The sequence below is a fragment of the Trachypithecus francoisi genome, unplaced genomic scaffold, assembly GCF_009764315.1.
Source record: "Trachypithecus francoisi isolate TF-2019V2 unplaced genomic scaffold, Tfra_2.0 Lachesis_group4, whole genome shotgun sequence".
NCBI lineage: Eukaryota > Metazoa > Chordata > Mammalia > Primates > Cercopithecidae > Trachypithecus > Trachypithecus francoisi.
The window spans coordinates 90493836-90509049 of NW_022681469.1; the positions used below are offsets into that span (position 1 = coordinate 90493836).

Genomic DNA, 15214 nt, shown 5'->3' on the forward strand with positions numbered 1-15214 from the left:
AATTAAGGTATGCACATTGGTTTATTTGACACAATGATTCCACCCTTCATAGGTTATGGTATAATGTAAACGTAACTTTTACATGCATAAGCAAACCAAAAAACTCATGTGACCTGCTTTATTGTGATATTTGTTTTATTTGGATGATTTGGAATCAAACCAGCAATATGTCCCACGTATTCCTGTATTTGGTTAGCCAGATTTCCTCCTCAGAAGCAATTACAACTTTTTGTTTGGTTATTTTTTTTCTGACCACTCTATTTTCATCTTATTATGTACATCTAGTAGTCCTTTCCTTTATATTCTGGAGACTTCTCAAGTTTATATTCAACAGCACTGATCCGGCTTTCTGAAATGTAAATTCCTTTCTTTATTGCCTCCAGTATAGATTTTAATTTTGCTACTCTTTAATTTCCTTGCAATCCCTGTTTGTCATATCCAGTTTTATTTTTATTCATTCTATTGTCTTTTTAATTTAGTTTTATCTCTGCCTTTATTTAGCTTTGGTTTCTGATGTTATAGGGCCAGTGCCTTTTGACATTTGAAGAGAACCAAACATTTTCTAAAATCTTATTTTGCTTCCTATAGTAAATCATGTTCACTGAACTAAGCAGTATGGATGATATTTCCTTCATAATATCTGTAGTATATTCTCAAAGGCCCTGTTTTTTTTTCTCACTCATTCTTGAATGTAGAAAAATATTTCCAGATATTTTGCCAGCACATGTGTAGTGAATTGTGTTTGGCTTCACTTTTTGCCAACTTACATGCTGGTTGACTCTCCTTCCTGGCTTTACAGTTAAATGGCAACACTTAATCTAATTCCTAGGCCTTAACATTCATATAGTGTTAGTTGGAAGGCTTATGTTGAGAATTTTTTCTACCCACTTCCTTTCTAGCTGTCTGATACTCTGTTAAGATGACTTACGTGAAAAAAACAAACAAACAAACACAAAGCTGTAAGGTTTAGAAAATGCTTCTTATCTAGTGAGAGGTACACTTTATTAATTTTTTTAAACAGAATTTTTAGACATTATATCATTTGCTTGCTGAAAGCATCAAGTTTCACAAATAATTTAAAAACTATACTGTTTGGTACTTTGAGTTATGTGTTCTGAGTTGTACGTTCTTGTTAAAAAACGTTACGGACAGTAATTGTGTCACTGCACTCCAGCCTGGGTGACAGAGCAAGACTCCGTCTCAAAAAAAAAAAAAAAATTACAAATAGTAAAATATAAACTGCACTCCAACCTAGGTGACAGAGTGAGAATCTGTCCGCAAAAAACATAAAATAAAAAAATTAAAATTAAAATATTAAAAAAGAAATTTTAAAAATAAGACAACATAAGTCTTATGGATAGATTAGCATTATGGATAGAAATAGTAACAGCTGCTATGTGTGTGATTTGAAGATCATTAGAAATCAACCTTATTTCAGAAGTTTCTTTTATCTTTTTTAGTAATTCTACCATTTGCAGATCATTCCATCTTTTTAAAAAAAGTTTTGTTTTTAGGAGATCTTCTTTGATTCTCTAACCTCACAGGTTTTTTCTTTAGCAGAGTTTTCAAAAGTGTCATATTTTTCTCACTTCTACTACTAGATTTTTTTTTTGAGACGGAGTTTTGCCCTTGTTACCCAGGCTGCAGTGCAATGGCGCAATCTCAGCTCACTGCAACCTCCACCTCCCAGGCTCAAGCGATTCTCCTGCCTCAGCTGCCTGAGTAGCTGGGATTACAGGCATACGCCACCACGCCCGGCTAATTTTTTGTATTTTTAGTAGAGATGGGGTTTCTCCATGTTGGTCAGGCTTGTCTCGAACTCTTGACCTCTGGTGATCTGCCTGCCTTGGCCTCCCAAAGTGCTGGGATTACAGGTGTGAGCCACTGCACCCGGCCTTTACTACTAGATTTTAAGTTAAATGTAGTAAAATGAAGCTGCTAGAATCTAGAACATGGTGAGCATTCAATAATTGTCTACTGATTCTGCATCTTCCAGGAGGATGCCATGTCATATATATAAATATATATATGTACTGTGCTAGTCCTTTGTCCTGTCCCTTGCCCTAGAAGGAGTTTAATAAGTGTTGTTTAGCAAACACCTTGGGAAGGTGTGAAACCTCAGGTAGTTCCCAGAAATGCAATATGAAGTTGAATGTTAGGAACTAGAAATCAGGATCAATAATTTTAGTCTAATAATTCTGAACTCAGCTTTTTTTATAGACAAGATAAGTTGTCTATAAAGACTCTATAGACTCAGGCTAACAGGTCTTACTAGACTGAGTATAAATTTGAGGACATAAATAGAGTATATGGCTAAAAAATGACAACTACATGCAATAAAGAAGAAAAGATACTATACTCGATGCTTCAAATACATTATCTGATTTAATAAGACTGAGAGACAGAGAAAGCACAATTCCAAGTTTATCTAAAAAATTTATCAAGAAATTTTAAGGATTTCTTGTAAAAAATATGTATATATACACATATTTTCAACATATATACATGTATGTGGAAAACAAACAACTATTGTTTAAAATGCAAGTAAATATTTTAAGACTCTTTTGTTTATTTTTCAAATCCTAATTTTAACTCTTGTCCCACTGATCAGGAGAAAAATTAATTAATCTATTGGCTTATGTTATATTGCAAATGGTAATCAGTGAGCCAGAAAGGGTCAAACAGAAGTAGAATTCCATATGAATTGCAAAGAGAAGAGCAGGCTTATTTCTCACCCTGTAAGTCCTTGTTTCTGAGAAGCCAAAGAGAGAGAATGAAAGAGAGAGGAAAGGAATGGAGATGAAAGATGAGGTTAAAGTTTCATTTTGCAGCCTACCTGTTAACACCTCAGTGATACGTCATTAGAATGACTCAGTGGAAGTTTGGGGTTCCAGATTGTATATATTTCCCTTTAAATTCAAATGGCTTTCCAAGAGCCCCTGGACTTTGAATTATAATCTCCAGGTACCTGGCAATAATTCCCAGCTACCATAACCTGTTTCACAATTTTTTTTTTCTTGGCAGTGGATTATGGGGAAAATGTCATTAAAAGGGGGAAACATTACTATGGAGGTAAGCTTAGATATGTCAAGAGATGAAATAGTGAAAAAGTTAAGCAATGTAACGATTAAAATCTCTACTCTTGAAGAATATTTTTCTTCTCCTTCTTTTTTTGTTTTCCAGATACAAGTTCTCACCCTGTGGCCCAGGCGGGAGTGCAGTGGCTCAATAACTGCTCACTGCCACATTGACGTCTTGGGCTCAAGCAATTCTCCCACCAGCAGTAGGCACACCACCATTCCTGGCTAGTTTTTAAAAATTTTTGTTGATACAGTGTCTCCCTATGTTTTTCAGGCTGGTTTCAAATTCCGGGGCTCAAGCAATCCTCCTGCCTCAGCCTTCCAAAGTACTAGGCTTACAGGTGTGGGACACCATACCTGGCCAAAAATATATTTTCAAAATGAGGCAGATGTTATACTTTTTGTTTCCATATTCTTATTCAACTATCACTTTTTATTTATGAAGCTATAGTTGAAAAAATGTTAAACAGTTCTTCTTATATGATAGTAACTCATAAATACTTGATATCTTTAAATTGTGAAGACATGTCTTACGCATCTTTGTATTTTAAATGTAATTCTTCCTTCCTGCTTGCCTGCTTCCTTATCTGCCTTCCTTGATGTCGTCCTTCTGACTTTATTTAAAAATATTTATCCATATTGGACTTTATGCAAAACGTAAAAAGAGGACTTTGTGAAATTCCATGTAGAAATATAAAGCAGAGTAAAATAAATGCCCATAATAGAAGCACTTAGGGTAGGAAGATAAGGGACATAAAATAAAAGGTAGAAGATTAAACAAGACTACTCTTCAGGAATCCAAGGAGATCCACCAATTAGATTCATTGAGGAAAGCTTTACAGTGGAAATATCTGAACTATTTTTGGGATATATTCATTCATTTATGGTTTTCATTCACTCATTAAAAAATATTTTTGAGGACCTGCTTTATTTAAGCATGTTGATGGCCACTGAAATTTCAGAGGTAAAACTACAACTATAATCTGTGCTCTCAAAGATCTCACCGTCTAGTGAAGAAAATATACAATTAACAAAGTTGTACAACAATGATATAATTGTGACGAATGCTTGAAGGAGACCCAGAGGATGCTAAGAGAGCATACAGTAGGAGACCTAATCTAGAGATCTCAGGGTATGCTTGGTAGAGGAGGTGACATTAAAAACAGCCTTGAAGAGTGAAAAAAAATTAGCCAAATCAGGACTGGAGTTATGGAGGTCAAGAAGGAAGAATTTCTGGCATAGAGGGAATGGCATGTATGAATATCACAAGGCTGCTAGCATTTTGATCTTTTTGAGGAAAGGAAGGAAGGCCTTTGTAGGCAAAACAGAGAACAAAAGAGGGAGGGATATGAAATGAAGCTGGAAAGATGGGGAGGGGCATATTTATGCTGGCCTGGAGGAATTTCAGTCTCCTCAGTGAAGGCCCTGAAGGATTTAAACAGAAGTGGCCACTGCTGTATGGCAAATGGAAAAGAGTGAAAGTCAGGTTGTGTCTTACAAGGCAATCTCAGGAGTCCAGATTAAAGATAATAAAACCTTGAATTGCATATGGTTTTGGCAGTGGAGATAAGGAGAGTGAGTGATTCAAGATCTGTTTTGGAGGGAAAACAGACACTGCTTTGGTTCATTGGAGGTGGGGGCGTCAAGGGGACATTAAGGTTTCTTGTATGAACAATGGCAGTTCTTGATGTCTTTTGTAAACATGAGTAGTGTTGTGTGTGGTTTAAAATCATGAATTAAAAATCAGAGACATTTTCACTTTATGAAAACTATGAGACAACTAAGTGGAGATTTCAGATGGGTCATTCAATGGGTAAGTGTGCAAGTAAGCTGCTCGTAAGGGAGGTCAGTCCTGAGGAAGAAAATGTGAGAATCAGGGGAAGACGGATGGAGTTTGAAGCCATTTGAGTCCTAAGAATAGATATTATTTGGAATAATAAAATTATATTTTTTTCTTAGACATAATTTTTACCACATGGTTTCAAAATGCATGTGCCATTCTTCTGCATTATTTTAGTACACTCAAGGAAAAAATATTTTCTTCTCTTAAGTAACATTTCTTTAACAAAATAATGTAAGCCAAAAGGAGAATAAAATGTATTTAATTAAACTTCCTTTACAGCATAAATTACTTGTGCTTATCTATTCCTGAAGATTTTTTTTTTGGTTGTTGTTGTAAAATTTCTTATAATGGGTATTCTTGCCATCTACAAATAAACTTCAATGGTCATGTATTGGAAGACATTTGATTTGTTAAATAATTTCTTATGTCAGGCAATTTTGCAAGTAACATGTTTCCACCTCAAGGAATAGGTTTATGGGTAGAAATCCTCTTTAAATGAGCCAGAGTTATAATTATCATCTAACTTGTTACTTTAAAAAGTCCTATTTTAAGTTCTGCTAATAATTAATTTTATCATGTTATTATAAAATCTTTCCCATCATAAGGCCTGCCTGAAAATGAAATATGCTAATACCTGATAATTTAAAAGAAGATTGTATTCATTAGTATCTGTATAATCTCTAGTAGTGGCATTGTAATTTACATTTATTTTTTAAAAGAAACACTTTAAATGCCCCACAATATTATAAGATCTACAACATCCATATTGGTTACATAATGACATAAATTATGGTAAGAAACACAAATAAACAAAGAAACTGTTTTTGAACAGCCTTGAAGAAATTACTAAACAGGATAGGCAAACAGTGGGAAAATCCTCCATTTTATTACAAAAATGAAACTGCGAACTAAAGTCAGGCCACAATTACTCATGAAAGATGTAAAAAGCCAGCTCATTTTGTGGCTCCAATGGTGTGGTGAAATTAAAACCTCTGCTGAATTAAATTATCTGCCTAAAAACAATTCATAATGATTTAAAATACTCTTAAGATTACTATATATATATATATATATATATATATATTTTTTTTAATCTGACGTGTCTTAAAATGTCATCATCTTCATCACTTTACATATTTACTAAACTAGGTTCTCTGTACTGGTTAATGAGTGAGTTCATGTTTTTGCATAAGTATCCAGATAGACAGAACTAAATAGTTCTTATGTGCTCCTGAGAATTTGTTACGTATGATTTCCCCCTTTGTTAAATTTATTTTAAAAATAATGACTTTTTTGGAGTTATCGTATTATCTCCTAACATGTGTCATTTTCTTGTATAATTACTCAATCTTGTGCTGTATTTCCCTTCTCTTGAAGGAATTGCCTATGACCCCTTGATGCTGAAACACCAGTGCGTTTGTGGCAATTCCACCACCCACCCTGAACATGCTGGACGAATACAGAGTATCTGGTCACGACTGCAAGAAACTGGGCTGCTAAATAAATGTGAGGTAATCCAGAATTGGACACACTCTTTTACTTACTTAAATAAATCATGTAAAGAGGCCAGTATTCATTTGGGGAGTAATAGAAAAATATTAACCATATAGTGCAAACACCATGATTGATGAACCATCATAGATTCAAGTAGCACAGAGCTTACCACCTGACTCTGGGCGGGGCACACTGTAAGTACTCGGTCAGTGTTGATGAGCTGAGCAGCTGTCTGATGTGTGTGTTCCAATGTTGCAGTATTATTACATACACATGGTAGCACTGTTTGCAAATAGATGTTATTTATTGAGTTGATCTTCTGAGAAACTCTTTGCTAAGTAATTATTATTTTTGGTTATAAACTAAACTTTGAATTTAGAGTTTTGCCACATGGAAATGAATAGATTTAAAATATTAACTGTCCTCTTACCACTAAAAGTGATTTATTTTTATCGAAATGATTAATGTGTTTATAACTTGATGAAGGGATTTGAATACTTTCATTTTATCATTATTTCTTTAAACTTATTTCAGTAGATGCCTGGTGAATACCATTTTTATTTGGAAAAATATATCTTTTTATGCTTTCAAAGGTTAAAAACAACAGTCATATCAATTCAGAAAGGCTCCCATTGTCAAATGTGCAAAATATGTGACAACCAGCTGCCATTTGATTTAGTTGCTATAAATGTCCATTGTTGTCTGAAATCCAGTAACCTTCTGCATTTGAATCTAAGGTATTTTTAAAAGAAAAATGCCCTCCATGGGTTTTCTCACATTATTTTAACATTTACTAATTATTTCTTTTACTGGGTCTCTGTTAGGTTCTAAACATAATTCAAGTACTGGAATTATAAAATTTCACAAGACAATTATGGTCCCAAAATGTAGTCAACAAAATTCCTATTCAAATTCAACTTAGGTTTAAACTGAGTCTGTAAAATATTTTACTTGAATTAGAAATGCCAAAGCAGACAGAATTTTTCCACAGGTCAAGTGCACTTGCCTACATATGACTGTGTGAGTTACATCAGTCTGATCCCTTTCCTCTGCAAACTACTAAAAATAATTGACTTTTGACGATGTAAAGCCATTCATTCAGTTTGTTCATTTCTATGGATAAAAAATTTTCTTTGTGGATTGTTTTCTTTAAAGGGTGGATAATATATTCTATGTTACAAGGGAAATTAATTGGTTTTTAAAAACATAAAATCATTGATAGTGTCTTATGGATCATTCAGTAGTTGAGATTGTGAATGAATATATCATAACACTATGTACAGATTTAGTCTCATGTTTTATTACATATTTATGATAGAATTATCAAATAGTTTTCATATTTAAAGCTCTGCTTTTGATTAAATGTATCCTTTACCTGGAAACGCCAAAGTGAAGGAAAATGAGCTAGATTTATTTATCTGGTCCTTTCCTGAGTGTGAGTCTATTATTCATTTTTTTGCCAGTGGCATTCACATTGTATGGCAGAAGGCTTTCATACTCTGGTCAATTTTAGAGTTATCTTTAAGGATTTCATGTTTCTGATAATGCCATTTGGAGACCAAACCATTCTCTTTTCTACACAATCCCAGATGGAGTCCATAAAGTAGACCAGCAAGGAGAATTCTTTGTGGTAGGCTAGTCTTAATGGACAAAATGCATTTATTCATGTGAACGTTCCCGTCTCACCTTTTCATCTGCTCTGCAATTTTTCTGTGCTTTTGCCAGCTGAGACATTGCTGCTTACATTTTTTTCACATTCACATTTGTGTTATATCCTGCAGCAGCTGGCCCGGTCCCAACTACTTCAAATTGTCAGTGGCTGATCACAGCCTTCAAATGCATTGTTAGATAGTGGTATTCCTAAAACCTATTACCTGAAGGAGAACTGTTTATGAAAAGAACAGAGTATAGAAATAAATGGAATTTGGTATGATTCACACTGGTCTAAAAATTCAAAAGTCTATTATCCTTTTCTGGTTAGTCTTCTTTTTCAATTGCTTATATACATTACATTATTTTAGTTCTTTATTATTCAAAACGTTACAATTCAGTTTGCATAGCACTGACCAATGTAATATCAGACACAAGGTGAGATGTCAGAAACACTATCATGCAACTATGGGCTTGAGGAGAATAGTCTCCTTAGTAATACTCAGTCACAAAATTAACAAATAATACACTCACAAGCCCAGATCAGCAGATTTGCACTTAATTAAGATCAAGCACAAACATCATATCCAAAACATTGCAACAATGCAAGTAGAATCTACTTTTCCTGACATAGTTTGCTGGCAGTTCACCAGGTGTTTGCTTTCTTAAGTGAAGATTTTGTTGCCTATATTATTTATCATTATATATAATAATGCTCCTACATTATCAAAACTCCCATATGAGCAAAGAAATTATTGCCTATATAAATTTATTTACTTTATGAAATTATGAGATGCTAACCTAAACCAAAACATGAAATGGAATTTCTAAAACCACTAACAATTAATTCACTTTTAAGATGCCTAGGAATTTTATGTCCCTCTGCCCATGTATGAATGATATTAGAAAAATTCAAAATTAAATTTTAGACATTATTAACAAGTGTTATCCTTTTGTAGAGACATTTTGTTCAATATAAGATAAAACATAGAACTAAAAGGAAAACACGATTTTCATAACTTATTTTCTCTTCCTGATTGTTTTTACCAGAAGAGTAGGGGAGTAAATAAAAATGGAACACACAGAGATTATTCCAAACCAGGTAACCCTCCTCAGAAATAGTAGAATCTTACCTAGTGCTCTCCCAAGTCCATTTTTTTTTTTTTTTTACTAAACACAATGGAAGCAATTGATATATGTTTCTTGTAGATTTCTTCTAATATTTTTGATTTGACTAAGTATATATGCAAATATTTTACTGTGTTATTAAGCCATCTTACAAAGATGCTAAACTTTCTATTTCATGCCAAATTGTTTTCAAAATGCGAATGCTGTGAAAAATACAACACAAATTTATCAACGAATATTTTAGCAATTTGCCACATGTCTTAAGAATCAGAGTTGTTGAAGAATCAGGAGAAAAGCACACCATGGAGGCATGTGATCTGTGTGCGTGGTGGGTGTTTAGGCTAGTAGAAAGAGCAAGAAGGGTCCTACCCAAAAGGCTACCTGGTTAGTGTTTCTGAGCCTTCTAAAGGAATCAAAGATAATGATAGTATCTGCCCACTGGAGTTCACTTACTCCAGAGAGAAAGTTGGGTCCCAGCTCAGGTGTGAGTAACTTATTTATCAGGATACCCCAAGGACCCAAATAAAGAGAATCAAGGCTCAAGGGCATTACTTCTAAATAGGCTAGAAGAGGCTATCAGGAAGTTAAACTTTAGTTCCTTTGCCTAGTATTGTCTAAAACATGCTAACATGAGGAGGTATAATCTCTGCTAACTGGGACTCCAGGGATTTGAGTACCAGGCCGGATGTCTTAGGTTATCATTTTCTCCTAAGCAGTAAGAACAATTTCCTCCCTTTGTTGTGGGAAATAAGAACTCAAAAAAGAGGATTTATTAGATTCCACAGGAAAGGGTATTATCAAATAGGAATATAATGCATACAACCTGGGTCAGTGCATTGTTTTTCAGTATCCAGATAGTCATCTGCCATCTTTGGGAACTATTTTCCCACCAGATCTGTGTGGCCACTCTTGGTGAGAAGGAGATCTTGAATGTTGGTGTATTTCAGAATCATCTGAGGGGATGGTAAAACACAGATTGCTGAGCTCTAAACTCAGAATTTCTAATTCAGTAAGTCTGGAGTGGGGTCCAAGAATCTGTATTACTAACATGTGTCTGGTGATTCTGATACTGTTGACCTGGACGTCACACATTGAGAACAGTGATGTATCCATTCAATGATATTTATCAAGAATTTGGGTTTTCCAGGCATCTTTCTTAGGAGTAGAAGATATAATACTGAGTAGAAAATATACATCCCCTGTCTTCAAGAAGGTTACTATCTGGTGTGATCAGCAGGCATTAATTAAACAATCATACAAGTAAATACACAATTACAAATTTCAAAGGGGTTTTGAGTCATTCATTTTATGTTGCTGTGATTTTGAAGACTCTTATTGATTGTGCTTGAGAAAGAAAAAAATGAGGAAGATCGTGGTTAGTTGCCTCTATAGTCTTGACAGCATCTGTGGGACCCTGTGACCAAGAGACAGGGGAGGTAATGTTACATGTGAGAGTGTGAAGAGGAAAACATATCAGATCTTGCAAGGAAAAACTTGCCCTCTTTGTGTTTTCATTTGTGTTCTTTGTTTATTGGGGTTACTATTTGACCAGGACAAAAAATGAGAAATCTCAATTCTGCTGACATACAGAGAAGAGTCAGCTTTCCTCAACCAACAGAGCAGTCAATTTTACAATTAATGAAATAAAAAATGACATAATAGAAAAGATAGCAATTTGAAAACACTAAAAGGATTCGTTCATTTCCAAACAGTAGATTGATCCACAGATCAAACTTTTGGTTTATGTCAATTCATTTAGCAGTGTCGCAAATTAATCAAAATGTATTCTCTCAAAGATGATCATTCAATATTAGATTTGACCTTAGTTTTGCCATTAGTTATATGTGTGCTTTTGTCAAACCATTTAACTTTGCTGTTCTTTGGTTTTCCTATGTTTAGATGAGGGTGTTAGGCAAGATATTTGCTAGGATCTCTTACAGCTGTAATACTGTCTGACACTGGAATTGTTAAGCAGCTCTTTTGGAACTTAACACTCTCTTTGGTTAAGAGTAGACTAAATTTTTAGAATGTTTCAATAAACATATTGCTCTTAGTTTGTAAGTTATAGTGTAAATTGGCTCTGCTTGCTAATCCTGATTAGTAGCCAGAGAAAACGTTAGTCCTCATTATATTAGATTGCAGTGGTTACATGGGTTAACTTTTTTTGGCATGATGTGGCACTGTTTTTAATAAGTTGAGGCAGTTAGTAGTCCTTCATGCCAATACCATTTAATTTTTTCCCCTACTGAATCATTCATACTGAGTTTAGTGATTTTGTTGGGAGCGAACAGCAAAACCAGCAGCTTTCTTATCACCATGAGAAATGGATCTGGAGGGGTTATTTGGTGTTGCCTTCAGAAACAAACTATTTGATTAGGTAGCTGGGTTTCTAAGATGTGCGTGCTCCTGAAGAAAAGAAATGTGCTCTTCTGTGGTCAAAAAAAAATTATGGAGGTTGATCCATCATCTGTTAGAAATGCACTTGCCGTTGTTTCTTCCAGAAGTGCTCATGACTCCCAGCCCCACCAAACCACCCACAGACATTTGCTTGCTCTCACATTTGTTTTGAGAATAATAACATTTTATAATGCTTTTGTTGGATTACACACTATGTGGAATTTGCACTGCCTTTTTGTGACTAATATTGAATAACTTTGCTTCGCTTAATTCATAAGTAAAAACCATAGGCGACATACTGTGCTGAAATGTTTAACTCGTTTATTCAAGTGCCAACACAAAGTAATTACAAAACAATTCTGGGACACAAATCCAAGCTACTGTTGTCCCTTCAGGGACTTCTCGGCAGTTCCAATGAGAAAAGTGGAGAGCAAGTTTAGTGCAGAATCTTATGATGCTAAGAAGCGGAGATTCTAGCATATCTTCTTGCACACATAGGTGACTTTAAAATACCTCTTTGTTTTAAATCAAATCTAAGTAAGGAAATACATTCATCTGTAGTGAAACACTTTGGAATGTGCAGGTTTTCTGACATCAAGACTGCAAAGCACTGAAAACTGAGAGTTAATGGAAATTCAATTAAACATTTGTTTTGTAGAGTAGTCTAACTAGATGGCAGCACGTAACAGTGTACTGTTTTGCTTAGTTTGCAAAAAAAAAAATTATGTGTTTGTGTGTTAGAATCTAACCACAAAACAGAGAGAAACTCAAACAGGGAGCCCTGTGAATTGTCTCTAAAGGATATGGCAGTCTTGGGAAGAAGAACAAGTGATCTAGATTTGATAAGTAAACCAGGCTACCTTGTCATTGTTCTAAAAGATATTTGTATATCACAGAGGGGACCCAGGCAGATAAATATACCAAAACTAATTGTGCAGCTTGTAGTCAAATGATTTAGAATTTCTTTTAAAAATGTCTGCTAAACAGAAAGAATTAATGTGGAAAACAACCAACAAAAGGAAATAAGAGAGGCTGTTCTTCTGAGTCCATTTGGAAAGTAATATAGAGCTTCTGAAACAGCGGCATTAAAGTTTATTAATAAAAAGAGTTACATAATTTTCAGTCATATGAAAACTGCAGTTTTTGAGTAACAAAAAATACATGTTGGAAGTTTGTTTCATACATGATGACCAGCTTAAAAAAGCAAAGCTTTAAATTCAACCATTAAAATATTTATTTATAATTTTTAAAAAGAATAACTGCAATGTAGGGGGTTCAGTTGCATAAAGAATTGTGAAAATTGAGCAGTTAGATTAAGGGATAAGATTTTTTCTTGCTTTCTGGTGAGGACAGTGATTTGAAATAGGTGGAAGTAAAACTTAAAAAAAATAGAGACTATATATGCTTGTCACCATTTCAGAGCTTTATTATTGAAATGGGATTTGCTGTTTTCTGAAGTGCTTTAGAAATGGCTCTATGTCCTAAAATACTTTAAAATAAGTCATAGTGACTGAATCAAGCAGTATTAAGACATATGAAAGGCACTTAACATTTTGAAGATAGATAATTGTTTACTCACCAGCCTTCTGTCCACCAACCAAATATTTTAACCATTCCATAGACCCAAGTGTTGGTCAGTGCAGTATCAGTATCTTGCACTCACTTACGAGCCGTAAGTATGGACAGCTCCCTCTCACATGTGGTTCTTGACCTACACTACCCATTAGAATCCCCTGGATGGTTGGAAACATCTGGGTGCCCGAACTGCACCCAGACAAAGGTAATAAGGTAGGACCCAGGCATCAGTACCTTCTAAACTTCCCCAGTTGATTCCAAGGTGCAGCCAATGTTAAGAACTACTGAAACAGAAACACAACTTCTTAATGTAATCTTAACAAGATAGAGACAAATAGGCAAGTGAATCAAATATTTGGAGATGGGAAAGTAACAGAAATAAGCATTAACCTGAGAAACAAAGATGACACTAACTCACAAGTGTCATACATAATTTTCAAAAAATATTTAAAGTGTTTGTTATTTTGAAGTTGTTACAGGATAGGAATATGAGCTGTGAAAAATTCTCTTATTTTTCAATTATGATTAAACTTATAAGAAGTGAGCATCACGGAATAGCTGGACTCCTTTTGAAAATCCTTATTCAGGTTTCCTCTTTGGCCTCAACTTCAGTAATTTATCATTGCAATTATTTTATTTGCTTGCCTAAGGTAAATGCATAAATCAAAGCGAAGCATATTTTATTACATTTCTATGGTGTATAAGGTTATTTCACATAGAATCCTATCATCTTAAGGCTAAAAATGAGCTTTGACATAATTTAGTCAAACATCTTTATGTTCATAGATGAAGAAACAAAGGCCCGCAGAGATATCTCATAGCTGACTATAAGCACATTAAGGACATGTGAGAGTCAGGACCAGAAGTCAAGGCTCCCAAGTTGCAATTCTCTTTTTTACCATGTGACCCACAGAAAGGACCAAAAGCCTGTTAGGCCACCTGCCTGCTTAATTGCCTCCTTCCTTCTTTCACTCCCCCACCTTTTTTATGAGAGAAACTCTGAGAAGTACATGTTATTACACAAGGAGGGTAGTATGGAAGATCATGCAGTTGCAGGGGCAGTTAAAAACCATTTTTATTTCACATTTTAAGAAACAGTTGGTTGGAGCATTTTAAAACTCCAGTAGTTGTGCTTAGACATAAGCAATGAGATCAGATTTTTATGTTTTTTTTTTTTAAGAAAGAAAATACATCCAAAAAAATCAGTAAGACTATGAATTGGCTCATTAAATATTAAGTATGGTATTTGTGGCAGAGTGTAACTTTGACAGTAAGAGGTCATTTACAATTCTTTATTTTCTTTATTTTTTCAACCTATGAATTTCTTTAGCCCTGGATTTTTGGAGAAAATAAATAAAAACACACCCCTTTATTTAGGGACAATGGATGAAATATTTTCAGAAAATGAGATATTTCAGTGGAAATTCTTGCCTAGTATGTCACCACTTTGAAAATGATTAAAGAAAATAGAGTTTTCCACAATGGAGGCAGGTACTTTGACTTGTCAAATTTAAGTTGGACATTTTCTCTTAGTTTGGAACTGCCACAAAATGAGCCCTTTCATGTCCTCAATAATACCAAACCAATGCAATCCATCTGTTCTGCTAAATTATTTCTCGTTCCCTAACCAAAGGCACTGCTTTTTCATGCATTTTATCATGATTTTATGCCCTTTATTATATTTTACAAAAGGTTCTGATTCCTCCAGGGCCAATGAGAACTGATTAGGACACTGGCCTCAATCCAGGCTTTGAACACAGGAGGGAAAGGAATAGAACTGTTTCCTTTTTTCCCTGCTCCTTGGCAGAAAAAAATATGAATCTATACCGTGTGTGTGCTCTGTGTGTGGGTGGGTGTGGGTAGGCTGCATTTTATCCTGTCACAGTATGACTTTGTAGATCATGTTCAGAACATTTCTTCTATAATCATGTTGCATTCACGGGCTTTGTTTCAGAAAGACTATTTCTTTAAGAAAGAACCATGTTGTGTTGTGATACTCAATGATATGGTCATTTTAAATGACTTTGGTCAAACTTCCAACCTGCTT

General features: G+C 34.6%; 1 protein-coding gene across 1 annotated transcript in view; it reads left to right on the plus strand.

Annotated features, from left to right (window-relative positions):
• The window catches only part of HDAC9 (histone deacetylase 9), a 418509-nt gene that overhangs the window by 157512 nt on the left and 245783 nt on the right, over positions 1-15214 (plus strand). The window contains exon 12 of the mRNA XM_033194714.1: positions 6301-6434. Within this exon, the coding sequence (XP_033050605.1) occupies positions 6301-6434 (134 nt within the window). The remainder of the gene's footprint in view (positions 1-6300; positions 6435-15214) is intronic.